General features: G+C 41.4%; 2 protein-coding genes across 6 annotated transcripts in view; one reads left to right on the top strand and one right to left on the bottom strand.

Moving 5' to 3' along the window:
- LOC307151419 (uncharacterized protein) overlaps positions 1 to 5,237 on the bottom strand; it is a 100,008-nt gene extending 94,771 nt beyond the window's left edge. For all 4 annotated transcript variants that reach the window (XM_079859421.1, XM_079859422.1, XM_079859423.1 and 1 more), the window contains exons 1-2: positions 4,668 to 5,237; positions 3,931 to 3,980 (exon numbers count right to left, since the gene is read on the bottom strand). In XM_079859421.1, coding sequence (XP_079715547.1) covers positions 3,931 to 3,980; positions 4,668 to 4,815 — 198 coding nt within the window. In that variant the 5' untranslated portion in view covers positions 4,816 to 5,237. The remainder of the gene's footprint in view (positions 1 to 3,930; positions 3,981 to 4,667) is intronic.
- A 1,525-nt stretch (positions 5,238 to 6,762) lies between these two features.
- On the top strand, positions 6,763 to 10,313 carry irx5b (iroquois homeobox 5b). 2 transcript variants are annotated; one of them, XM_079859657.1, is made up of 4 exons: positions 6,771 to 7,157; positions 7,767 to 8,172; positions 8,964 to 9,453; positions 10,023 to 10,249. In XM_079859657.1, exons 1-3 carry the CDS (start codon positions 6,936 to 6,938, stop codon positions 9,446 to 9,448), a joined length of 1,113 nt encoding a protein of 370 aa, XP_079715783.1. In that variant the 5' UTR covers positions 6,771 to 6,935; the 3' UTR covers positions 9,449 to 9,453; positions 10,023 to 10,249. The 2 variants fall into 2 exon arrangements, with proteins under 2 accessions (XP_079715782.1, XP_079715783.1); XM_079859656.1 differs by having other exon boundaries at positions 6,763 to 7,157; positions 8,964 to 10,313.
- Positions 10,314 to 27,137: the final 16,824 nt, after the last annotated feature.

Genomic DNA, 27,137 nt, shown 5'->3' with positions numbered 1-27,137 from the left:
CACACTCAACCTCCACTACACTTCATTTGGAAAGAGAAATCCCAGAGGACTTTGTGTCATTTATAGCAGCGGTCATGTTCATTAAGACCTCAGGGGTGGCCATTTATATTTCAGTGCCACACTTCGTGTTGAGGCTTGTAACGATTTACTTTTTTTGTAAAAAATTAGTTCAGTTTTTATTTGCACATTCATTCCGTTCTGAAACAAAACCCTCATCCAAAATGTTTTCGATTTTTCCCACATGCCAGAACCCAAAAACTGGAAATCAACCAGACAAGTGCTGTAGCTTCCTTCAATGAGACGTCACATTAAAATATCCCAGCATGCTTTCCACATGTCACAGCTGCTCTAGCCTCCATTTCCACTGGCATGTCATGTCTTTCATTAGACAAGAATGTCTCAGTAAAATGTCCCCCCATTCAAGCTAGTTTAAACAGTCAGGTCCAATGGGTATTCATTACACACGGATTGGTAACTGGCTAGGAATTGTTTTCCAATACATAATGGTCGGATGTGTAATCCAAGCCTTTTGCAATTAATTAAGTAACGCTGTGTGCATGTGGCCGCTTGTACTTTGGCCCTGTCTGGACAATGACTGATTCGTCTTGGACTGAAGAAAATGTAAAGCATTTGATGTTTCTGAATACTTGTGCAATGAAGTAATTCCACTGTTAAATTTGACAGGAATCTAATTAATCTGAAGATTCAGTGTTGGGATAACAGGAAATCTATCTGAATGAAATGTAGACCAAACATTGCTTTGTGCGACCACAGGATAACCACATGACTTATTCATGTTGACATGAGAATGATGTGATAAAATTGCTAGCTAACCTTGTCTGTCTAAAGTTACAGTACATTAAAGTTCAACTCCTGTCATGACCATGCAAAGTCTAAAGGTCCTTGCACACTGTCCGCAATTTTCATATGCGTTTTTTTGTCATTCGGTGGCTCTGAATTGTCAAAACTCTTCTCAAAATGCTTGCTACGGATGCAAAAAACACCGAAAAATCGAACCCGATCCAAAAAAATGTATGACGGACGGCAGTTTTGGAGGCAGTGTGTAAACGTGATTGACACAACATGAGGTCATTTTTATTTTTTAATGTGCGAAATTTCGGACGAGTATTTCGGACTCAGGGTAAAGGGACCTTAACTTTTGATGCGCAAAAGAAGAAGAATGGGGCCCGTGTGAATTACACACCTGACTAGATATTCATCTGTAGTCCCATTGCTAAAAGATCAATTTAAGATCACATTTTAATGGAAGAATTAATATAAGCACTTTAACAAAAATATAAGCTGCCCATTTCTGCTTTTAAACACACCAGAATATCCTGACACAAAGGCTTCTATTTTAAGTGCAGTTGTGGCTGTTTTACAAACTGAGGTACAAAACTCAATTATTTTCTGTAGTCCTCGACATCATAGACAGTGTTGAGGTAACGCTTTACAAGTAATGTGAGTTGTGTAATCAGATTACTTTATTTCGAGTGGCTAGTAGAGGGGAGCATTACTTTTAAATTTACAACATAATATCGGAGTTACTTTTTCTAATAAGTAACGTTACTTTGTTTTCCCATGAATCGTCTGACAGCTCTCCAGTCCCCAAGTGCAGAAGTGTGCGCTGTGAGTAAACATGATGCTTATTGTAGTTCTAAGGGCCAGATTTACTAAACAGGGCAAATTAGCGTCAGAGCAATTCCATAAAAGCAATTCCATACAAGAGCACAAAGCGTAAATTAGCATCTGGTTTAAGACATGCTTTTTTGGGGATGTTAAATAATGGCGCAAATATCAGTCAATTGACTAGAGCAAACCTTAGTAAATCCCCTTGCATGCATGATTCATTTAAGTATTCTCCTCTCATTAATGTTGCGTCAGAAAGGGAAACTCCAACAAATAACATCAGCTGCAAAAATAACCCTGTCCACACCTTTACAGCGCTAATTTTCCACCGTGTGTCTTTTCACTGGTTCGCGCTGGAGAAAGATGTTGAACCCAAATGTGAACATGCATTTATTCATCTCACTTGCACAAAACAGATTCAGTATCCCTAAAAATGAATAAAAACAGTGATGCAACCTCAGAATATTACGCAAACCTTTAACAATTCAGTATGTTAAATAACACAAATATACTTTATGCATTTAATCTCACTTTATTAACCAATGTCTTTGATGCTGACCTTCGATGATCCAACGCAACCATGCCAATCAGCAAAAAATGACTTAGATAAAGCATCACATTTGTTTATTTTCCTTTTTTTATTTATTGCTGAAGTAATGTGTTGATCTTTCTTCTCCTGTGTCCTTTTTTATGTTACTTTATGAAAAAGTAACGCAAATGTAATGGTATGCATTACTTTCCATAAAAAGTAACTAAGTAATGGAATTAGTTACTTTTTTTAGGGAGAAAAACAATATTGTAACACATTACTTTTAAAATGAACTTTCCCCAACACTGGTCACAGACGAGCTTAACTTCTACTAAATTCGGGAACATTTCTTGAATGAGTAAAAAAAACACATTTTAGCTAAAGAGCACTTAAAAAAAACGTTCTTAAAGTCCTGTAAAGCTTATTAAAGCAGTGAGCAATAAACAGAGAAATTAGACCCGTTGTTATTCCATGATGACAAGGCTCTGAGAAAAACGTGTCACAATGTCCAGTCTGCAGCTGCTGTGGACACTTCAGTTAATCCAGTGTTCATTTCCATCTACAGATACGTGATATCCACAACAGCGCCTGAACACTTCGAAGCTCAAAGCCACAGAGTCCACCTGGGCTCAAGCACAGCGGGGAACAAGGGCTCATTCAGCAAGCAGCGGAAATGACACGAGTCCCCAAACAACAGCTACCTTACAGGATCAACGTCCAGGGCATACAGAAACAAGCAGGACAGGGCTAATCTTTGCTAGTATTAAAGCTCAGGTAAGCTGAGGAATTCCCTGAAGAATGGGAAAAGGAATTCAGCATTAACAAGCAATTGGTGAACACAGATATTTATAACACGGCTTGAGCAAAGTTTGTCTAAAACTGGCACTATTACTCACACGGCTACAGGGACAGGTTGACTTTTTAACACTTTAGGTTTTTTTTTACTCAACCGTATATATCATTGTTAGGACAAACTTATTTTTATTTAGTGTAGATAACACTGTATCCACAGCCATGAAAAGAATATAAGATAACATTCAACAGACTGTATCCATCTTTATGAGCAAAGCAACTGCTTAATGAAGTCATATCACCATAAAACTGACTGTGATGCATCAAATCTGATAATGTTTGTGGAAAGAGAGCATTATTCATGCACCATAATCCTCAATCAATGTTCATTTATAGCCACTGGAGTTATTGACTCCTTCTGAATAAAAGTATAATCTTACGAGACAAACGATTATACAGTGTAAAAAGTGAAAATGCGCAGCTATTTCTACCTGATCTGATCCATTATACTTGTGTTGGTCTAACCCGAAATATAGTACGTTTGAATCATATTAAATCATATTTTGCACTTTTAACTAATTCAATTAATTTGGATGTTACTACGTGAAGCATATTTTTTTTACCTTTCTTGGCCTTTTTTTCAGTGTAGGTTTCATTTCATGTAGGTTGTCCATTTACTTTCAGGAAATCATTGTTTTTAAAGTTCAGAAAACCGTGGATCTCTGCAGGTAAATCATATATAACACGTTTCGGAGAGAGATGTTTCAAATGAATGATAAGCGTAACATTTTAGAGTTCGTCAGCCGTCGAATGGTTTGGGGCTGCAAAACAAACTCAAGCCAGAGGTTGTGGTGTTGGAAAGAGGAGCGTATTATGTTATGCTATATATAGTGTAAATGTGCATATAATTACATATTGCACACTATATTTGGCTTTTTTTTTTAGACTATCTTGTCAATTCTTGTGTCTGTTGAGCTTACCTTTTCCTCGACTGCAAAAGCAGGTCTTTGTTGATCCATGGAACTGGCATCTAGATAAAAATTTATTAAAAAATAAAAAACAAGATTAAAACTGCTGAGTGTCAGTGTAATAATAAAATGTTTAAATGTTCCAACAGAGAAAGTATTTTGCAGGTTAACTGATCTACTATTCCAGTCTTACTTTATCAGGCATTTAAATGATTATGGCAATGCTCTCTCTCTCTTTATTGTGTGTGTGTGTGTGCCTGTAAGTAACTAGAATCCATTCGTATACACACTATAATCAGTTGTATGTTCTCATGAATAATTGCAACCATTATGCATTATAATACTTAGGCTACCCATAGTTATATAAGAGTATAATGCATCAACACCCAGTTTCAAGTGTTATGTCAAGTGTTATAATGCATTATTGTAACCATAAATAGTTAAAAAATGTGTGGTTACAATTATTTATGGAACTATAATGAATTATAAAGGGCTTTATGCATGAATTATACTTTAATGAAACCCTGCTTTGTAGGCTACACTTCAGACAGAGCAGTGCTGCATTAAGCGCTTGAGTCTATTAATAGAGCTCGCAAATGAGATTAGTCACCTCTCTGCATGTTTACATTGTTCAATGAATTCAAGCGATACCTTTATGTTGTGTTGAGAGGTGTCTAGATAAGAGAAGATGTCTATAATAACACCCTGGCCGACCACCACTGTAAGGAGCGGTTTCAGGTGCTCTTTACCTGTTCCAGCAGGCTGTCTCAGCTCGCTCGTGTGTAGTTTGGGAATCAGGTGTTCCTCCATCTTCGGTCGAGAGGTCGTAACATTCCCGGTCTGCCTCAGTCGGGTTCGTGGAAGACATGTTAATAGTGCAGGGATTCCTGAGCGCATGATGTCAGAGGATCTCGCGCTCAGAGGATTACCTCACCTGCGTCCTCTACTGAACTCAACGCGACGCGACGCGACGCGACACACCGAACGCGCGACGCTTCGTTCATAACAACACAGCGGCACTGCAGGGGGTAGCGGATATAACTAGAAGAGTTGAGGGTGCAAAACTAACTCCAGGAGAGACATGTTTATTAGCGATAGGCCTGTTGTTTGGCCGCGGCGCCTCAATTTGCTTCCAGACAAAGTAAACACATAACATTAGACATGCAGTCCAGAATATGACTTACAAAGCGAGTTTGCATAGTGAAATGATTTCTATTTTTTCTCATTGCCGGTGTTACACCGAATTTTTTACACCGATTGTGACCCACCGTATGGGGTCTAACGTTATATAATAGCATGCTCCATGCGTTCACACGGGAAAAGTTATCGCGTCCAAGAACAAACAGTTCGACGGGACGCACGGAAATGGATCAGAACAGCTTTGAGGCCGTTTTTTTTTCTTTTTTTTTTTTTTGGCCGATTATCATTATTAATCTGAACCGTTCACATATAGTGATTTCAAAACCAGTTGGCGCAGCAGAATGGGCTAAGGCTCACCTGTGTATGATTGCAGAACAAAATATATAATTATATGTTTGTATTGAACATTTATTGAGCAACAGATTTTGTGTGAAAATAAATCATAAAAGTGGTTTATTTTGTTTAAAAATTTGTTTAAAAATATATGAGATTGTAAGATGGGCCTTTTACTCCACAGACACGGGGTGAAACCAGCATGCATGGGTAAAAAGACACACAGTAGCCTAGCCAATTGATACAAATACTTTAGCTAAAATAATGTTTTTAATAATGTCTAAGTTAATATCCTACTTGTTCAAAACAATCACTTTAGCAAAGTTTGCACTATTTTCTGTTTATTTTGATAAATAAAAGAATTAATTTTTATTCAATAACTAAACTGTCATTAACATGTTAATATAAAAATATTTTAAAAATTCAAAAACAAAATTATTTAAAAAAGTAACGATTCTGAAAGCATTGAATGATATCCCATAATAATTTAATTTGATTTACAGTAGTAACACATCATATTTTATTATTTGATATGATTAACATATTTTTAAATATGATGGTTTCATTATACATATGATGATTATCTCTAAGGTGGACACCCAACTTATTTATGTAATACATGATATTTACCATCTGAATCTGAATCTAATGTCATGTCATGTCATGACAGCAACAGTCTGTCCCAACAGCAGGGGCGCCTTTTACCCAAAAAATACCTTTAGGATTGTTCCATTATTGAAAAAAAAAAAAAAGCTTTAATTAGCTTGTTAAATCATTAACAAGACATTTGTCTCAAAATATAGTAAATTTTAGCGATTTTAATTTGCTAGTTAAATCTACAACATTTTGTTCAAAAATATAAAAAATTAGATCAAATTAGCGCAGAATCAGCATCTTGAAAAGCGGGTTTTTGGGAAAGTTTGTGTGCCATCTAGTGGTTTAGAGGAAAATCAAATCAAGGAGCCTTTTACCCCGGTGCATCTGTAGCCCCGCTGCGCCCTGTGCGCATGTGTCGCGAAACCTTTTACAAGGTGAATTTTATCCTGTTATGGCATGAGCTAAAAAACTAGAAAGTTTACTTTATAGATGTAAAAAAAAAAAATGTAAAAAAAAAAACATTTTTACAGCGAACGGCTTCAAGAATGTGTCCTGTGTGAACTGCACAATTATGTTTTTAACTTTATATGGTGAGATGTTGAAAAAAGATGCGTAGCAACCAAACTTGCGCTTGAGGCATTGGACATTTAAAACAGAAACGCAAGAACGCGTGTGTGAACGAGAGAGAGAGAGAGAGAGAGAGAGAGAGAGAGAGAGAGAGAGAGAGAGAGAGAGAGGGGAAAACTCAGCTTGAGCTTTTCTTTCCCTCTCCTTGAGGAAGCGCGCGGACCTCGAGACTCTTCCACCGTTAACCGAAGACACTCTCACTGCTCGTGATATCAGGAGTCGATCAGCTTTGCATCTTTGATTTGTTCCCCCTTCGATGGCTCATAGGATGAGTGTCCTGGCTCTCGGGCTCGTGAGGAGACTGTGGCAGTGATCTGGTCATGGCGTTTCCACAGGGATACTTGTACCAGTCTTCGCTGTCCCTGTACTCGTGTCCCCCGTACGGCCCCAGCGCGGTCCCGGGAGCGCGGGCTGATGATCTGGGACGGTCCTCTAGCGGATCTGCTTTCGCCCCGTACGCGTCCTCATCCTTCACAAACACTGCACTCTTCAACTCCCTCCAGTACAGTCCCGAGTCCACCGCCCCCTTCACTTCATACGGGGTGAGTTTACTTCAATAAAGACCATTGACTATTTCAGCAGTCTGGAGTTTATCAGTGTTTATTTTTATTTTTTAGGATTATGCATCCCAGTGCCTACAGTTAAAACTTTTTATTATAGGCTAATTAAAACTATTAGTAGGTCGATTTCACCTTTTTTTCGTATTGCACTTAAACATGTATCTATTATTGACGACGCCAAAATTATTAGTATTTTTTACCCTTTATCAAAGTAAATTAATTAGCTTACATTTGTTTTTGCACTTTAAACTTTAATTGGGAACGCAGAAAACAAAACCCTTCAAAATATAGTTAACGAATAGTGTGCATTAATTGCGTAATTTACATTATATCCCTTGGAATATTAATTGTTTTCATTTCGTTTTTTTATTTATTTATTTTTCCAGTGTGGAACTTTCATATTAACATGCTTCATCATTAGATCATTGTGTGAATCGAATCTTTTCAGTGTGATTAAGTTCATTTTTATCACCCTGCATGCCACATTTTAACAGTAGCCTAACAATCAAAGTCTAAACAAACAGATCATCATGGAAAACAGATAGCGGTGCTTTCCTCCTCGATTGTAATCTTTATGAATTCCTCGCTCAGGGCTCCCCATACGAGTCTTCTCCAGGCATGCCGGGCTCCATCGGCTATCACCCGTACGCCGGTCCCCTGGGCGCGTACCCGTTCGGAGACCCCGCGTACCGGAAGAACGCGACGCGCGACGCCACCGCCACCCTGAAGGCCTGGCTCAGCGAACACAGGAAAAACCCTTATCCCACCAAGGGCGAAAAGATCATGCTGGCCATCATCACTAAAATGACCCTCACTCAGGTGTCCACCTGGTTCGCCAACGCCCGGAGGAGACTGAAGAAGGAGAACAAGATGACTTGGACGCCACGGAACAGGAGTGAGGATGAAGACGAGGAGGACAGTATTGATTTAGAGAAAAACGATGAAGACGATGAACCGCTCAAAACAGCCGAAACAACACAGACGACCAAAGATTCAGGTGTTCATATCCCCCATTATTATGTGCGCGTGGTTGTATTGTTATTATAATTCGTATAAAAAATGAAATATTATTTTTGAACATATGTCAGTGAGAAATAAGGTTGTATGAGATGACAAAGTGTAATCTTTGTGTGGTTTAACCATCAAGTAAAAAAGGAAATAGTTATTGCATGCATACACGAGTGCAACTTATTAATTTTCAATAATTATAATAATAAACTTCTGGAACTTGTGGGTCATGAATAATACGTTTTAATATTTAGTGCCTTTTCATGAAAAATTCTAAATATCTCATTTTTTAAAAATCAATAAATAATGACCTTGATAAAACAGTCATGAGGGTCTACAGGGGTTCTCTGTAAAATGCAATCTCCTGTTTTGTTTCTTCTTTTTTTCTTGTCACGCGATGACAGAATAATCTCTGTATGATTAAACCACATTGTCTTCGATTTGGCGGACGAACGTTTAGAAACAAATCATATTGAATATCTATATGCCTAGTATAACACAATATTTTAATACAAAACAAATTAAAAAATAGATTTGCAGGCTTTTAATTACCATTTTTTTTCTGACAAGTTCTAGGCCTACATGTGTTTTTGTTTGTTTTTTGCCTTCACATAAATCTTTACCTCCCTTTTAAAGTCTCACAAAAATATTTAAAACATACTTTTTATTGTAGCCTATTTTTAATAACTCGGTTGATTCAGGATGGAAAAAAAGAGCATCTGTTGTTGTTTTGTGTTATTTATAATATTAACGCACGCGCCTTTTGTCATTCCATCGCAGTTGACGACGAGCGCGCGGGAGATCGCGACGACGCGGCGGAGAGCGTCATCGTCGACTGTGAGGAAGAGGAGAGTCGGACAGTCTCTGAGTCTCCGGTGCCCACGACCTCCTCTCCCCAAAACGAGCTGAGTGAAACCAAGACGGCCCTCAGTGAAAACTGCAACGCCACATCTGTCATTCATTCTGCAAACCCGACCCCTAAACCCAAACTGTGGTCTCTCGCTGAAATCGCTACCTCGGATAAGAGAGCCGACGCGTCGTCGCCCGCCGGGTCCCCCGCGCAGTGCCCCTTCCCCCCCACACGTTTCTACTACACGTCTCCGTTCTACGCGGGATTCACGAACTACGGCGCGTTCGGCTCCGCGTCAAACTCAACGCTTCTGAACGGGATTAACCAGACTGTGTTACACAGAGCGAGGGACAGCAAGCTGACTCAGGAGATGAGCAAAGATCTCACGTTTCAGCACAGGAGGCCGAATATTTAGTGCTGGTATAGCTATTTATTATAGGCTATTATTTCTGGACGAACGGCAACTTAAAATCTCCGAAAAAGCATACAACTTTTTTAATATTTAAAAAGGAAATGGTATTGAAATATTCTTTTTCTTTACATATCTATTGTAAAATATTTGTGCAAGAGGCCAAAGTACTAATTTAAAAGATTTTTGTAATCTCAATCAGCTGTTAAAATGAGTTCAGTTATTGTTTTAACGGATCTTTGCACATTACAAACTTTGATCATGTGCCATCTTGTCATATCGAGGGGAAAACATCTTTTTTCAAGCAAATTTCCTAATGCATATTAATGCATCAGTGGTATTTTATTTGTGCCTAGTAAAGTATGCATATGCTCTCTTGAAACTTTAAACACATAAATCACACCCATTTTATGAAGAGATTTTGAAATAGATAGCCTATGTGTGAGGTGTTTTATATGAACAGAAGAGGAACTACAGGGTTGGCATCAGGTCCATTATCATGGCTGTCTCTGCTCTGAAGATATCAGTCAAGAACATTTAGTAGCTGCATTTTCTTTTCTTTCTTTTTTTCTTTTTGCAGCCAAGCTATTCTTCATATCATCATATTCTGACCCCTTACGGATTATTCTATCATCTGTTCTTCACAGAATGGTGTGCAGTGCCTTCCTGATTTGCTCTCAACTGTGCTACACCTACATGGACTCAAAGAAAACACTCAACAACTGTAACCATGGCCTCCTGCAGGCATAATACACAGGATAAATTGTACATTTAAATAGCACAAGTCAACATTTATAGCAGGGGGATTATGGGACAGTACTCTTAAGTGGAGGAGATATTAAATTTATGCTCCATAAAGCATCCTCTCATGAAAAGTGTGTTGCTTTTTTCCTGCGATGCGGAAAGAGCGAGGGGCTAAAAATGTTCAAAGACCATTTTAAAAAGGTATTAAATGTGTAAATTCAAAATTTAGTAAACTCTTTGCAAGAATGACAGGATTAGCACAGATTCCCCATTCCTGCAGTCCGACATCAACAAACATCAGAGAAGCGACTCAGGCCCGTGGCTTACAGGGGGAATACAACGCTTTTGTACACAAAACCATGAAAAGAGGCAGCGAGGACTTGAAAAGCTCTCCAATCCCTCCAGCAAATTCGAAGTCAGGGTGTATATTTATACTTGGCGCAATGCTATTTCACAATTCAGTGAATTCAAAGCTTTGTAACTGAAGAAGCTCCGTCCAAACTATCCAATCATCTTGTGACCAATGTCACATTCAACGCAGTCATTTTATCGTTTCATTGCTTTACAAGGGGTTTTAGGGCAGCTAGAGATGAGTTTTCTTTCCGTCTCTTTCTAGACGTGTAAACACAAAATATCCCCAGTAATTGCTGTAAAATGGGTTCTGAGCGCACAGCTGATACACTTACTTCTAATACATCTTTCATCTGTTATTGCCAGCTGTTTAACATGCTCTTACACAGAGCCCATGTTGTGCTATCTCCAGTTTTAATAACATGTAATGTGTTCTTTGTAAAAAAAAAAAAAATCTTCTTCAACTGGCAAGGTATCAACATCTGATACTGTACATCAGGGATTTCTTTTCAGGGATATGACAAGAAAATCTGAAAAACAAGTTTGTAGAAATGTTTTCTCTCTCAAAAATAGACTTGCACTGACAACAATGAATTTTCTGGTGAAAATATCTTCTAATATTCCTACACTTAAAAATAAATGTTCTTTATGATATTGATGTTCCCGTTAACATGGAATCCTTCCACTGCACAAGAGTGGGAAAAGGTTCTTTAGATTTTTAAAATGTTCTTCACACAAAGAACTAAATGGTTCTATTTAGAAACGTTTCTTCTTTGGCACCTCTGCAAAAACCCCATTTCGGAAGGATTCATTTTAAGAGTGTGTCATAAATATCAGTCATGAATAGTGGACAGTCCTTATAGAGCGAGAGAAAATCTGTGAAAAGCTCGTCCACTCTTAATCAATACAGGAGGGCCGTTTTGAAGCATGCACGCTTTTGCTCTTAACTAAAGGCTATGTAGGGCTTTTAAAAGCATTGATTTGGAGCCGATCGATGGGGTCTGAGGGACTGTTTTCCTGCAGGGAGAAGATACTAACAGAGGCCGTTGATGAACCCAACTCTTCTGGAGATAAACCATGATTGGCATTTATTAAATGTTTTACTTTTTGGGGGTGGGTGCATTGATAAATGTTTCTTTTTATTTAAACTCGTTCCCAATCATTATGTCTCATTGAGTGGTTCTCAACTGGTGGGCCGTGGTCCAAAAATGGGTCGCAGGTCAGATCTGTTCTCAAACAGCAGGGGAAAAGATGCTAATGTGAATTTAAATGCAACTTAACCATAATCGTGTGTAGGATAGGAATGATTCTCATATTTTCATGTGTTGTCAATGATGCACTTTCCAATCAAATTAGCAATTTGTGGCAAATGTATCTGTCATTTGGTATACTGTAGTCCAATTATGCAGATGGAAACCGGTGATGTGTCTTTTTTGACAACCATGAACAAAAAATAAATATGGTAAAATATTAAATTTAAGTAATTTGCAACCATATGAACAGGTCTGTTTTGAGTACAACACGTTTTATGTGATTATTAGGCGTTGAAGGCGTGAAACCCTCGAAATTCAAAAGATAAACAACTTCAAAATGTATTAATTTATAAAAGAACCTATTCAGCCTATGTCATGTAAGTAATTCTGCATATTGCTGGGTGAATGCAGTTTATGGTGATTTGATTTTAAGGACATTTTTGTATAATATACAATATTATATATCTGAGTGCTACAGCAACACCATTGAGAAGCACTAAACAGCGTGATTCCCATTTAAGGGTGAATTATTCGTGCCGTTATCATTCATTCTCCTAACAAGCACGCCCTCCTCCACTGTATGATTGTATTACACACTGACAGTCCTCCAGGCCTTTGGCAAATAGATTTCATTTAGGGTTGAAAATGGCCAGTTACGCTGATGGCTCAATTGACTTAATAATAGATGGGAGGTAGTCTCTAAAATAATATTGACTCAAGCAGTCCCGCACGCTGAGGAGGCTCAGAGAGGAGGCGTTTTAAACAGACAGCTGCTCCAGCCTCGGGGCTCGTCTTTAATTGAAAGCATCATTAGGAGCCTCGGAGTCCCTGAGCAACTGCAGTCCTCGCGCGCAAATAACGCCACAAACCACACACGCGCGCCCGCGTCGACGCGTGCCACAGTCAATGAGAGCCTCGCGCGCTGACGGATGATTGGCTAATTAAGACATGCCATCTCACATTGTCTTTGTGTGTTTGGTTATTTACATCAAAGACTGTGAATAATTTAGTACACCTGGAGACAGGAAACGATCCGCCCTGTTTGTAATGGGCAGAAAGAATACCAGTTCTGAGTGTTTTGTGTGTGTGAAGTGAATTGAATTGAGCATAATAGCGCCTTGTGAATAAAAGTAGCATGTTAATAATTGATTTATAGTTTGTCTACAGTATAATGAAAGCATGTAAGGGTTTAAAGCATGTAAACCCTAATGCTCAAAATAATTAATTGGCTTGAGTATAGGCTAAACTTAAATGCTATGTGGAAGGTGTAGGACAAATGTCCAGTCATTGCATTCGGTTCGAATGCAATGATTGGACGAACATTTTATGGTCCTATGCCTTCCACAGATGATATATATACATATAAAAACATTTAGAGCACTTAAGTTAGTGATTGTTATAAGGATATGAAGAGACTTTCAAGCAGCATAAAAAAATAATAAAATAAAAAATAAATGTTTCTGGAACAAATCGTCTACCCTGCATTTAAATATATACAAATTCACTTACTCAAATACTTCAAGTTAAGAGCAATTAAAATGTATGAGAAAAAAATAAAATTCTGCCAGTTCTGCTTACTTAACCTTTAAATTTCCTAACTTAAAAAATATATATTTAACTGATTACCTCAAACGTTTTGAGTTTTGCCAACTTATTTGGGTTTACGGTGAATTTGGTGTTGACATTTTATGATATGATGATGTCTGGAGGATAGAATTCACAAAAATCATTCTAGTTAATGCATTTTGAACAGGGTGTGGACAAAAACCACTAGAGAAAACAAGCAAATCAAAGTCTTAGTGATAGGCTATTCAGAGAAATTTTGACATGATCCCAATGTGAGACAAATAGCCCAGTCTTCTCCACTCATAATCAGTTCATATGTACTTTTCTGTCTGATTGCATTATTTCGTGTAGGTATATTCTTTAAACAGCACTGAGCTGAAATCACATTAATATAAAGTGCACGAAAAGTGCATCCGAGATGAGATTAGCGCGCATCTTTACACCGCGAGGAACACACGAAGCATTTGCTGCAACACACTGACTTTGTAAACTAATGCATTCATCTCATCTGTTAGAGCATTTAGTTAAGCTGAAGGAAAGAGAATGTTATCCGGGAAGCCGGAACAAAGTTTGAAAGGCAGCGCTCGCAGGTTTAATATCGCTATATCACAAGCACTCCCGCATTACATCTGTAAAGCAACGCATTCAGCAAGAACAATTGACAGAGTGCCTCTGTATTCACAAGGGTTGAGTTATCATATTAAAAATACATTTATTCTAAGTCAATTTTTGAGATTGTTTGGCAGTGCTGGAAACAATAACATCATGGAGGACTCCATATTCCTGCCAGCACCCTGGGGTAGCACTATATTTCTTTTTGATGTGATTAAAACACAATGATGAATATGGTTTGCTTTGTAGTTGAATAATGTCTGAGAAAGCGAGACTGCGCTAGTGAATGGATTCCTTCATCTCAAATGGAAAGACACAAATATATGATTACATTTTTATCTATTCTGAGAGCGCTTTAGGTGATTTACAGTAAATAGTGCGGATAAAAGTTTTACATATATTTGAGGTTGCAGGTATTACCAGCAGCGGCTCATCCATTTTAATATTAGCCAAGCTGTTTTTATTATAGCAATTTTTCTTTTTTACTTATAGGCAATAGATGGATGGATTATTATTGAATGGAGGCAGCCTTTTCCAAACATCTCGATTCAAGTTATAGTCACCTAGGGAGACTACTTAGCAAACAAACCAGGCAGGAAACTGCAATGAATTAATAATCAAAAAGCGTATGAAAGCCGTCAGAGAGATGTTACCCGGCTTGTGACAACTTTGCCAGATACTGCATTCATGAACAGAAAGGAGCCCTGTCACCAACCTCTGGCAACCTCAAAGACTGGCTTTGCTTCGAGAGAAAGGTCTCCTAAAAAACTGAATAAAGGAATCAGATTTGTCAAGTTCTACACAATATTTGTGACAAAATTTCTTTAGATAAAATACATATGCCACCTACAACTGGAAACATGACATTCACAACCACTCATAAAGTGTTTTATCATAATGCATTTGTCACAGATATTTGATTTTTTTTTTTAATCCTAGTTTTGTTTTCATGGACTTTTAGTTTGTATTCATTGCTTTCCTGGTCTCCTTTGTCTAGTTTCCTGCCACTTGTTAGTTGACATGGAGAGTCATTTATTCAGCACAGGTGTTTACCATCATTTTCCTTGTTTGCTTTGTATTTTATTCACTGAAAGCCACTCTGAATGTAGAGTTTTTACTGTAGTAGTAGTTTTTGCCTCATAGGGTGTTTTCCAGGCATTGCAATGCACACATTTTAGCTCATTGCTACGCTTGTTGCTTACTGGTCTGACTTAAAATAGCTCTCTATGGTATTTATATTTCTATGATATGATCTTTTTTCTTCAATAACTTCATTTCTAGAGATGCACCAACATTTAGTCAACTGAAAATAGCAGAAGCCAAAAAAAAAAAGCCATCTTAGTCAAAATAGTTTTAGCCAAAATCATTGACCAAAACTGCGCCTCTCTAATGACGAGTTTTGCCTACGAGTGTCTACTTTATGTACACAATGTCGATAAGCTACAATAGGTAAATATGTCAGCAGTGTGGACAGACTTCTCCGTGACCAAATACGATGCTATCTGCTTGTTAATATATGACATGACAAATACTGTTTCAGGGTCCAAGCCTCCACTCCGTTTCAAGTGAGAATACGGTTTCAACAGCTGTTTATAAGCACTATTCATAAAGCACTGTGTCCCGCACACCAATATTTTAACGATTCATTTTAATATTTTAACGATTTATTAAAGTTGAAGCACTGTTTAGCCAACTGAGATTTCACTATGGAGATATCCATCCATCCATCCATCCATCTTCTTCCGCTTATCCGGGGCCGGGTCGCGGGGGCAGCAGTCTAAGCAGAGATCCCCAGACTTCCCTCTCCCTAGACACTTCCTCCAGCTCTTCTGGGGGGACACCGAGGCGTTCCCAGGCCAGCCGGGAGACATAGTCTCTCCAGCGTGTCCTAGGTCTTCCCCGGGGTCTCCTCCCAGTGGGACGCGCCCGGAACACCGTCCCGGGAAGGCGTCCAGGAGGCATCCGGAACAGATGCCCGAGCCACCTCAGCTGACCCCTCTCGATGTGGAGGAGCAGCGGCTCTACTCTGAGCTCCTCCCGAGTGACCGAGCTTCTCACCCTATCTCTAAGGGATCGCCCAGCCACCCTGCGGAGAAAGCTCATTTCGGCCGCCTGTATCCGGGATCTTGTCCTTTCGGTCATGACCCAAAGCTCATGACCATAGGTGAGAGTAGGAACGTAGATTGACCGGTAAATCGAGAGCTTCGCCTTGCGGCTCAGCTCTTTCTTCACCACGACAGACCGGTACATCGACCGCATTACTGCAGAAGCTGCACCGATCCGTCTGTCAATCTCCCGTTCCATCCTTCCGTCACTCGTGAACAAAACCCCTAGATACTTAAACTCCTCCACTTGAGGCAGTAACTCTCCACCAACCTGAAGTGGGCAAGCCACCCTTTTCCGACTGAGGACCATGGCCTCGGATTTGGAGGTGCTGATTCTCATCCCAGCCGCTTCACACTCGGCTGCAAACCGTCCCAGTGCATGCTGAAGGTCCTGGCTTGATGAGGCCAACACGACAACATCATCCGCAAAGAGCAGAGACGAAATCGTGTTGTCACCAAACCTGACACCCTCCGGCCCCTGGCTGCGCCTAGAAATTCTGTCCATAAAAATCATGAACAGAACCGGCGACAAAGGGCAGCCCTGCCGGAGTCCAACACGCACCGGGAACAAGTCTGACTTACTGCTGGCAATACGAACCAAGCTCCTGCTTCGGTTGTACAGGGACCGGATAGCCCTTAGCAAAGGGCCCCGGACCCCATACTCCCGGAGCACCCTCCACAGGCTGCCGCGAGGGACACAGTCGAATGCCTTCTCCAAATCCACAAAGCACATGTGGACTGGTTGGGCAAACTCCCATGAACCCTCCAGCACCCTGTAGAGGGTATAGAGCTGGTCCAGTGTTCCACGGCCTGGACGAAAACCACACTGTTCCTCCTGAATCCGAGGTTCTACTATCGGCCGTATTCTCCTCTCCAGCACCCTGGCATAGACTTTCCCAGGGAGGCTGAGAAGTGTGATCCCCCTATAGTTGGAACACACCCTCCGGTCCCCCTTCTTAAAAAGAGGGACCACCACCCCAGTCTGCCATCCCAGAGGCTCTGTCCCCGACTGCCACGCGATGCTGCAGAGGCGTGTCAGCCAAGACAGCCCCACAACATCCAGAGACTTGAGGTACTCAGGGCGGATCTCATCCACCCCCGGTGCCTTGCCACCGAGGAGTTTCTTGACTACCTCGGTGACTTCAGCTTGGGTGATGGACGAGTCCACATCTGAGCCCTCAGCCTCTGCTTCCTCAATGGAAGACGTGACAGCGGGATTGAGGAGATCCTTGAAGTATTCCTTCCACCGTCCAACGACATCCCCAGTTGAGGTCAACAGCTCCCCACCTCTACTGTAAACAGCGTTGGTAGAGCACTGCTTCCCTCTCCTGAGGCGCCGGACGGTTTGCCAGAATCTCTTCGAGGCCAGCCGATAGTCCTTCTCCATGGCCTCACCGAACTCCTCCCAGGCCCGAGTTTTTGCCTCCACAACCACCCGGGCTGCAGTCCGCTTGGCCTGCCGGTACCTGTCAGCTGCCTCAGGAATCCCACAAGCCAACCAGGCCCGATAGGACTCCTTCTTCAGCTTGACGGCGTCCCTTACTTCCGGTGTCCACCACCGGGTTCGGGGATTGCCGCCTCGACAGGCACCGGAGACCTTACGGCCACAGCTCCGAGCGGCCGCTTCGACAATGGAGGTGGAGAACATGGTCCACTCGGACTCAATATCTCCAGCCTCCCTCGGGATCCGGTCGAAGCTCTGCCGGAGGTGGGAGTTGAAGATCTCTCTGACAGGAGACTCGGCCAAACGTTCCCAGCAGACCCTTACAGTACGCTTGGGTCTGCCGAGTCTGTCCAGCTTCCTCCCCCGCCATCGGATCCAACTCACCACCAGGTGGTGATCAGTTGACAGCTCCGCCCCTCTCTTCACCCGAGTGTCCAAGACATACGGCCGGAGGTCAGATGAAACGACCACAAAGTCGATCATCGACCTACGACCTAGGGTGTCCTGATGCCACGTGTACTGATGGACACCCTTATGCTTGAACATGGTGTTCGTTATGGACAAGCTGTAACTAGCACAGAAGTTCAATAACTGAACACCGCTCATGTTCAGATCAGGGGGGCCGTTCCTCCCAATCACGCCCCTCCAGGTGTCACTGTCGTTGCCCACGTGGGCGTTGAAGTCCCCCAGTAAAACGACGGAGTCCCCAGTCGGAGCACTTTCCAGCACCCCTCCCAGAGACTCCACGAAGGCCGGGTACTCTGCACTGCCGTTTGGCCCGTAGGCACAAACAACAGTGAGAGACCTATCCCCGACCCGAAGGCGCAGGGAAGCGACCCTCTCGTTCACCGGGGTAAACTCCAACACATGGCAGCTGAGCTGGGGGGCTATAAGCAAACCCACACCAGCCCGCCGCCTCTCACCATGGGCAACTCCAGAGTGGTGAAGAGTCCATCCTCTCTCGAGGAGTGTGGTTCCAGAGCCCAAGCTGTGCGTAGAGGTGATCCCGACTATCGCTAGTCGGAACCTCTCAACCTCACGCACAATCTCGGGCTCCTTCCCCGCCAGCGAGGTGACGTTCCACGTCCCTAGAGCTAGTTTCCGTGTCCAGGGATCGGGCTGTCGAGGCCCCCGCCTTCGACTCCCGCCCGATTCTCTAAGCACCGGCCCCTTACGGTCCCTCCTGTAGGTGGTGAGCCCACGGGAAGGCGGCCCCACGTCGCTCCTTCGGGCTGAGCCCGGCCGGACCCCGTGGGGGGAGGCCCGGCCACCAGGCGCTCGCATACGAGCCCCAACCCCAGGCCTGGCTCCAGGGTGGGGCCCCGGCTGCGCCACACCGGGCGACGTCACGGTCCTTTGATTTAATCTCTTCATAAGGGGTTTCTGAACCGCTCTTAGTCTGACCCGTCGCCTAGGACCTGTTTGCCTTGGGAGACCCTACCAGGGGCATATAGCCCCGGACAACATAGCTCCTAGGGTCATTCGGGTACTCAAACCCCTCCACCACGTTAAGGTGGCAGTTCAAGGAGATATCCTAATCATGATTTTTGGGGAACGTTAGAGTAATGTTACGATAACGGTAGGAGAATGTTAGACTAACGTTAGAATAATGTTAGAATAACGCTCTACAAACCAAAAACTAATGTTCCATTATAAGAGAACTTTCCTGCATGGCTAACCAAAAACAAACCTTAAAAAGACATTTCTGGGAACCAAAAACGAACGTTCTGGGAATCAAAAATTTCTCAGCATGGTTGGCGAACCGTGTAATGTGTGTAGTGACGTCTCCACTCAGGGGGAGGAAGGGCTTTTATGACGTATAATTTGTGACGGAACTTGTCGATCATCCAAAGCAATTCTGTATGCGGGGCTAAATTCGCTCGCTGTATGTGTGTACATATGATGGAGATGACAACTCGTGAAGAGCATATAAAATGTGTAAAGGAGACAAAACAGCCCCAGGATTTTGTGAGTTCACACTTATTCAAATGGACCGCACTATCAGAGCAATTGCACAAAAGTTTGTTTTAATCGAACCAAACTAAGCTAAGTATGATCACACCCTTAAATTTCGGTTTTGGTGTTTCGTAAAAAAAAAATAAATAAAAAAAATCGCCTCTAGTTTGTAATTGCTCCACATATAATTCTAAAGCATTGTGCATCACAGTTTTCTTCTCTGCTTGTGTGTATAGGGTAATATTTCCGCCTGTTGGCTGTTGTTAGCTGTAGGCGTCTGTGGTCATGTCTGTGAGTATCTCCTGCTGCGAGAAGCTCGAGGACCAACAGCTGTCAGGATCTGTTCTTTGCCAGCCAACCCTCTCACAGTCATTTTTCACCCCAATAATCCATCTCAACTGCCCCTAATCTGTACCAACTGCATCCTAGTGTTCTGATGTCTTACCTCCAGCAATCCACACACTGAACGTGGATTCAATCTGCAGTGAACGTTTTCTGTGTTGGTTGGCAACATCACATCACAAACATACACCATTATTACTGACATACCCCCTACGATGCCTCCCCTCTCCCCCACAATCCATCTCTCTCCGGGATCTGGCAGTGACATATGTTATCACACCACTGTTTTTCCAGTAACCCGCGAGTCGCTCCTCTCATACATCCTTGCCCTGCAGTCACTGAGAAGAACAACATGCACTATAAATCACACATAATATAGAGAGAACGTCAAATACACACACGTGTGATGTGTGAAATGATAAAGATTCTTAGTGAAACCCAAAATATATATTTTTGAATGTGATCATGGTCCAAATAAAATTGACATAATTTTATGGACAAAATAAAAACAAATCCTAATTATCTTCTTGTGTTCCCCAGAAGAAAGAAAGTCATAAAGGGTTGGAAAGACATAAGGGTGAGTAAGTGATGACAGAATTTTAATTTTCAGCTGAATTATTAAAGGGGACCTATAATGCAAAATTGCCTTTTAAATAGTTTTTGAACATATGCATGTGTCTGCAGTGTGTGCACACAACCAACCTATTGGGGTAAAAATCTATCCACTCTGTTTGTTATTTTCCCCCTAAATGTGAAACTTGTCTCAATATGAGCGTTCAGGAATGTGCTCCAATGTGTCACACTAGGCTCCGCCCCCCAAGACTGCCGCCATAATCTACCTCATTAGCTTAGCTCCGCCCCTGAGTGGGCTGTACACAGTCCGCCATGTTTATCTCCTCGTCGGAGCATTTAACAGCAGCATTCAAGAAATGTATTCTTATCAAAGCTACTAAAATTATTCAGTCAAGAGCAGAGAGTGACTTCGTTTTTCTTTTGTTGTTTGATTCATATTTACAGCATATAGAGCAATAGATACTGTATATTATGCTGCATTCACTTTAATACACAGATGTAATATACTGTACACATGCGATTTCTTTACCTGCTGTTTACGTTCACAGACATAACCGACTTATGTTTATGTGAACGCTGTGTGTTTTTGATATAACCTTGTGTGTATTCTACAGTTTAAGCAATTCAGAAATTAGAGACTTATATTACATCTTGTAAAAAAGGGATAATAGGTTCCCTTAAAGGTTTTCTGAAATGACATGACAAAATGTAGACTTTTTTTTAGGGAGTTTACCACCTACTTGAGCTGCAACTGATCATAATCTATACATTTGGCCTCCAGTTGATTTCATCTGAATTGCGAGTGGACACCTGCCACTGGCCGGACAGTTCACAGCGCTTACCTTTTATTCCACTTTCACATCTGTCGTTTTTTATATTTTATTATTATTTAAAGCGACAGCGAGAGCGTGTGGGTGTTACCTAGTAACAGTTCCCTCGACTCCTGGTATTTACATCTAAAAAGTGAATCCTTGATGAGACGAGGAATATCAAAGACAACCAAAGAAGTGTGGAGTTTTTAATAATGTACCACCTGTTCTAAGCAGAGGCGTCAGAATGTCATGGGAGTTTTTAAAGTGTATAAATTCAGAATGAGGCAAGGTAGACATCTATACTCATGAATATGTGGCATTACTGTCCAAACCATCATGATATTAGGGGGAGAAACTTTTAAGTGTGCTAGTATATCCAGGGAAACACTTCTAGTCTGTCTGAAAGGCAGTCCTTTGAGAAATAATGATAGGTCACGGTTTATGTATGCCTCTACGTCTTTTCAATTTGAGGCCCTCTTTTGTGTATTGTGTGTTGTACCTTCTAACCCCTGGCATTTTGAGCGTCTAGCTGTGCCATGTTGCTAGTCTGTCGATGGGGTGGTGAATATACCACCCTCTTCTACTGAAGATCACACAGCAGGTACGAAGTGCCATGGGCGGCATTGAGGGGGTCCACTATAAGGTACATGACATTTGTGGTTTTTGCTACACACTGATGCTGGCGTCCCTGCTGATAGCTGTGCCTTTTACTGAACAGTATACCATTAAGCTACATAAAAGCATTTGAAAAATAAGATAAAGAGAGGAATGGAAATAAGCATCTATTGTACGTAACAGAAATACATTTAATCACCAAGCCTGAAAACAAATAGTCTTTTGTGTCTACGTCACATGTCGCCAACTGGAAATGTCCTATGAAGCGATGACCAACGCTATGCCTCTCTGGGCTCAATTAGTTTTGTCTGATGGGTTGATCTGTCCGGCAGATCAGATGCTAATAGACCTGAGCAGACAAGCCCAGACCCGGCACAGGTGTTACTTAGCATGGGGTCTGTCATCTACATCAAAAGGACACCTTTGACACTCCACATAACTTACAGATCCTTCTGCTGCCACCAGAAAGGAAGAACAAAAGAATAGGCTTGAAAGAGGAATCAATAGGCATATGGCAATTAATAAAACATTTTCCCACTGAATTCACTACAGAGGGGATTTCTTTGTTCTATTTCCACAAAAGAAAGAGACTAGACAGAGCAGATCACTAGATGTTGTTTAAAATATCGCTCTTCGGTCAAATTCTTGTAGCTGCCAAAAGGAGTGGACATGGACTTTCTTGTGCCTTGAGTATACAGATTATAACAATATTTCCCAAGAAGATTCTCTGTGAATATAGCATCCCTTAACCGATCAGCGAATGTAGGTGGCTCCTGCTTTGGAGAGCATAATGAGCATTGCAGTACACTAATGAATGGTGTACTGCGTATAAATCAAGTGTAAAGATTCAGACACTCCTGTAGGATTAAAGACATTGAATCACAATGATCCGAGGGACTAAGCAGGGTCACAATGATAGGAATAGCCAGGGCAGTTATATGTGTGACCATTAAGGGTCAAACACTAACAAAACTATTTGAGAAATTTGGGGAAGGTGACCTCTGGCACTGTGGTGGGATTACAAACCCCTAACCTCCACCTCATGGCTTATAAATGTGGTCCAGCAGACGGGCAATACAGAGGATTACAGTGGAGATCCAGTATTTTGGATGATATCTAAACCTCTCAGGAACACTGAGGACTGTGGCCCTTCGAGTCCACTAGGTGTATCATCTAACAATGTCTGAGATCTTGGATATCCTTGAGTAAATAAGGGTTACATGGGCAAGTCTACAAAACAAGTCTCCACAAGCAGATTGAGCCACAGGTTTCAGAAGGAGACGTTCACCAACCAATGCAGGAGATGTGACCAATGAAACATGATTCATTTTGAAGTTAAAATGACCTACATACCTGGGACTGACTTTGTGGGTGCAGGACAACCTTATTAGTTGTAGATCTGTTGTAGACAGGCAGATTTGATAAACTTTGAAATGAGGGTGCTGGTGATTCTGTTTAATTGCATATCTGGCACAGTGAAGAAATCTCGTTGAATCGTTGAAAGTGACTACAATGCGACCTCAGAAATCTACACATCTCCAGGTTTAGCTTGCTCATCTAGACTAGGAAATAGGAGTAATAAATATTATTTATGAAATGACCTCCATACTCAAGATATAAGCCAGGAACCTGATGGACACAATCTGATAGGCTGGCTGTTATACAAGTGAAGAAGAAGATCTGGATAGAAGATTGCTTATGCACAAGCTAAGCTATCATGATCATAAAACATTAACTTCATATAAATGCCTAAACTGCCAAATGTTACCAAGAGAAATGTTAACCCAGGATGAGTTATATGACTGTGAAACTTTGGGGGTGTCGATGGACCTTGTCTTTGACAAAAATCAATGTGATTTTCTTAGCTTTTTGTACAAAATGTTGCTTTTTTAAAATGTATTAAACTTACACATGTTGATAAAAAAAAAAGAATGGTTAGGTGAGCATGTTGGTCAGACAATTTCTAAGTGTCTAAGTGAGTGTTTCTGTCTATAATAAACTTAAGGTGGACTGAACCGAATTCTGTCTTGCTCTGCGTGACAACAATTGACAGAAAAGTAATTTTTTGAGAGTCAAACTGGAATGGAGTAATGTTTAGGGATAATCAAAATATAAAACTCTGATTGTACTAGTTCAGTCATATAACTTTGTCAGACCTGTCAAAACCAAGTTAACATTCAAGAGCAATTAAACAGCTACTTGTAATTCATATGCCACTCAACCCTTATACAAGTACACAAGCACATACACACATCACTACGCTGTCCTCTTATCCAAAGAGAGTCTTGACTGTGGGGAAACAGCTTAGGATAAAGTTAATCATGCATATAATTGGGTTTTGACTCTTGTGTCTGCAGGGGCCTGACCTGCCGGTATCAGGATGAGCAGCCCATCACCTGAGTGATTAACACATGTAAATGAACACAGCCCATAATTATAAGCCACGTTTACCTCCTCTCGAGATGATGAGTTTGGACTCTCTGCAGATAGACATAACTCACGGATACATATCGAAGCGGAGTTTGAAGAAGAAGAGGGATTAATTTAGGGCATGCCCTCGGCGAGAGAAACCTCACAATAGACACATAAAACTTACAAAACAATGTGGGAAAATGTCAAGGCCAAGTATCTCTGAGGAAGAGAAACCCGCATGTGCTTTTTGGACAAGGCCACTCTGTCGTAGCTTTCATATTCGAACACAAGCCTCACAAACAGTTTAATTATGAATCACAAGCTTGAGCCATACAGGACCATGACAAGTTCAGGCGCCCAACACAATGCCTACTGCATAATTAAAGACTGCAATAGATGGTGAGAGCTTCCAAAACATGGATTTACGGACTGTGTGGTGGCCCTCGTGTGTGATTTCCATTAAAATAATGTTTTTGTGCCTCCCCAGGGAATAATTAAGAATGAGTCAGGATGGTCAACTAGGCAATCAATTGGGTTGACAAGTTTATCTAGATAATTTCTTGGCGATGCTTTAAAGGGGATGGCAACCTCTCGAAGAAGCTTGGCGCATACTTAAAGCATGCTGTGTTTAACTGACAGTCTGCATGGTATAAAACTCCCCTGAGATCCATCTCCTTTATTGCTAACTATAGCCAGTGCACCACTATTGTAACTAATAGGTCTGCCTAACTAATGAGTTTTCCAGCATTTTACACCATGAGCAAGATGTGGCAAGTTAAAAATGTTGTTTTTTTTTTGCCGTTTTAGATGCATCTGATCAGTGTCTGGTAGACATGACCATTAACCAGTCCGACAGGGTTTCCTTACAGGTGAAATGTATCATTTTACTGTCGCCATCAGCACCCAACAGAATTGTAATTTGTATGATCTTATGGCCCAGCCATAACATTGGCTCAAGCAATGTCCTGACACAATAGAGCTGTTTACTGGTCTGGACTGAGTTTAAGCCTGAGTATTTTGTAGAACGATTAGCAACAATGACCTCTATGATCAAACTTAACTTACAATGCTTTTGAGAAATGCAGCCCTGGACACTTTTAACCTCAAAAATGCTATAAACTTAATTTGAGCATACTGCAACAAAAACTTTTTCCAATGCACAAAAAGAAGAAGACCATAACAACGGTTACAAACCGAGATAGGGTTTCTTGAATACACGCACAAAGAGAGTTCGTCTTGTGGTAATTGCCAACAGCATTGCCACAGCCTTTATGAGATGCTAATCCAGCCACCCTCTTGTCAGGGACAGAGCTTGAGCTGCGGCAAAAGCAGTTTGTTGTCCTGTTCCCGTCTGGCAAGCTTGACATTTCCCCCTTCTGCTTTTGTCCCCTGGCTCCCCTGGCCCTCCTCGAGGGGTCTATTTAGTGTGAGTCTCTCTCGGCACTCTTGGATAATCTCATCAGAGAGTGGGATGCTGGGGGTGTATGTAAATCCACATCTGTTACGTCCTCTGCAGGGAGAGAAAGCCGCTGGAATGCTCATTGAACCTGGTCTCGCAACCCACTTCCATATGAGTGGGGACCATGACCTCAGTTGGGATGCAAACACAAGAGTACATGCTGCACCTGTCTTCTGAGACGGTACAAATTATAGAGCGTCTGATGGGTAACATATTGAAGTCTTCTAGCTGAGATCACCAATCCAATCCATACAACTCCAGTGGTTGCTGAAGTGATACGATCGCTTAGAAGAAACTTTGATCAGCTCACGTATACTAATGTCAAAATCCAATATGGTTTCATTTAAAAGTACATTCTAACTACTGGAGCAAACATGCTGTTAATTGCACCAATGCTAACAAATATTTTGTGCCATAAAATTGTTATATTTGCTCACACAGTATTTTTTCATCCATAAGGTTTTTGGGCCTAACTTGTATATTTCAGTTACAGTATTAAAGAAGGCCTTTAATGTGTTTCTACATTTTCAACTTTCTTTAGTGTGTAATGTTGCTGTTTGAGCTTGAAAAAGGTCTTCACAGGTCAAAGTTACAAAGCACAGTCTTTCTTTATTGCAGTTTTGAGCTTTCTTCCGGGAAGAAACAAGTCACACTATTCCTAATTCAAATAGTTTACGCCTAAGAGAAACGCAAAATAAAGGGACGGGGCCTGGTTGAGTTGAGTTAGTAGTGTGTTGTCGCCATGTCCAAGGCCCTGTTTACACCTGGTATTAAGATGTGTTTTGGTCGATCGGATCACAAGTAGACGAGGGACCAGCCGAACATTGTGAGTGTGTGTTAGAAATCAGGAATGGAGATAGAACATTGTGCTTGGTACGTTTTTGTCTTCAAACCAAACTTGGGTCTCCAGCCGATAAAGTTTAAATCCCGTCTGGCTAGTGCACTTCCCATAATGTTTACACATGAGGTCAGTAGGCGGAGAGAATACAGTCTTATGTGGCTGTTTGAACACATTCGACCACATCAGTTCGGTCGAATGCTTTTTCAACTACCTCTGGAAGTGGTCGAAATTGGACAAGCTCAAAACACCCCCCGTTTACCTCGTCCACTTGTGATCCGATCAAGCCAAAACGCATTTTAATGTACCCTGGATCTAATGCAGTGATGGAAATGGGCTTTACTTTTCCAAACCACACTCAAAGCGGTTGACCAATCACAACACACCGGTCCAGCCAACCAATCAGAGCACATTGTGCTTTTTGAGAAGGAGGCGCTTCATAGAGACAGAGAAGAGAGACAACAATGTCAAATATGTGGAAACATAAGGTGTTTTTTGAACATTCAAGCATTCATTCTAGTAGACCCAAAAACAAAATCAAGACTTTGTAAAAGGGCATAATAGTTCCTCTTTAAGAGATGAGCACAAGTGTGTGACTTAAAGTTTACAATTC

The sequence above is a fragment of the Squalius cephalus genome (assembly GCF_949319135.1).
Source record: "Squalius cephalus genome assembly, chromosome: 23".
Lineage (NCBI taxonomy): Eukaryota > Metazoa > Chordata > Actinopteri > Cypriniformes > Leuciscidae > Squalius > Squalius cephalus.
The sequence above is the reverse complement of the archived record's forward strand: the minus strand, read 5'-3'. Positions and strand labels throughout refer to the sequence as shown.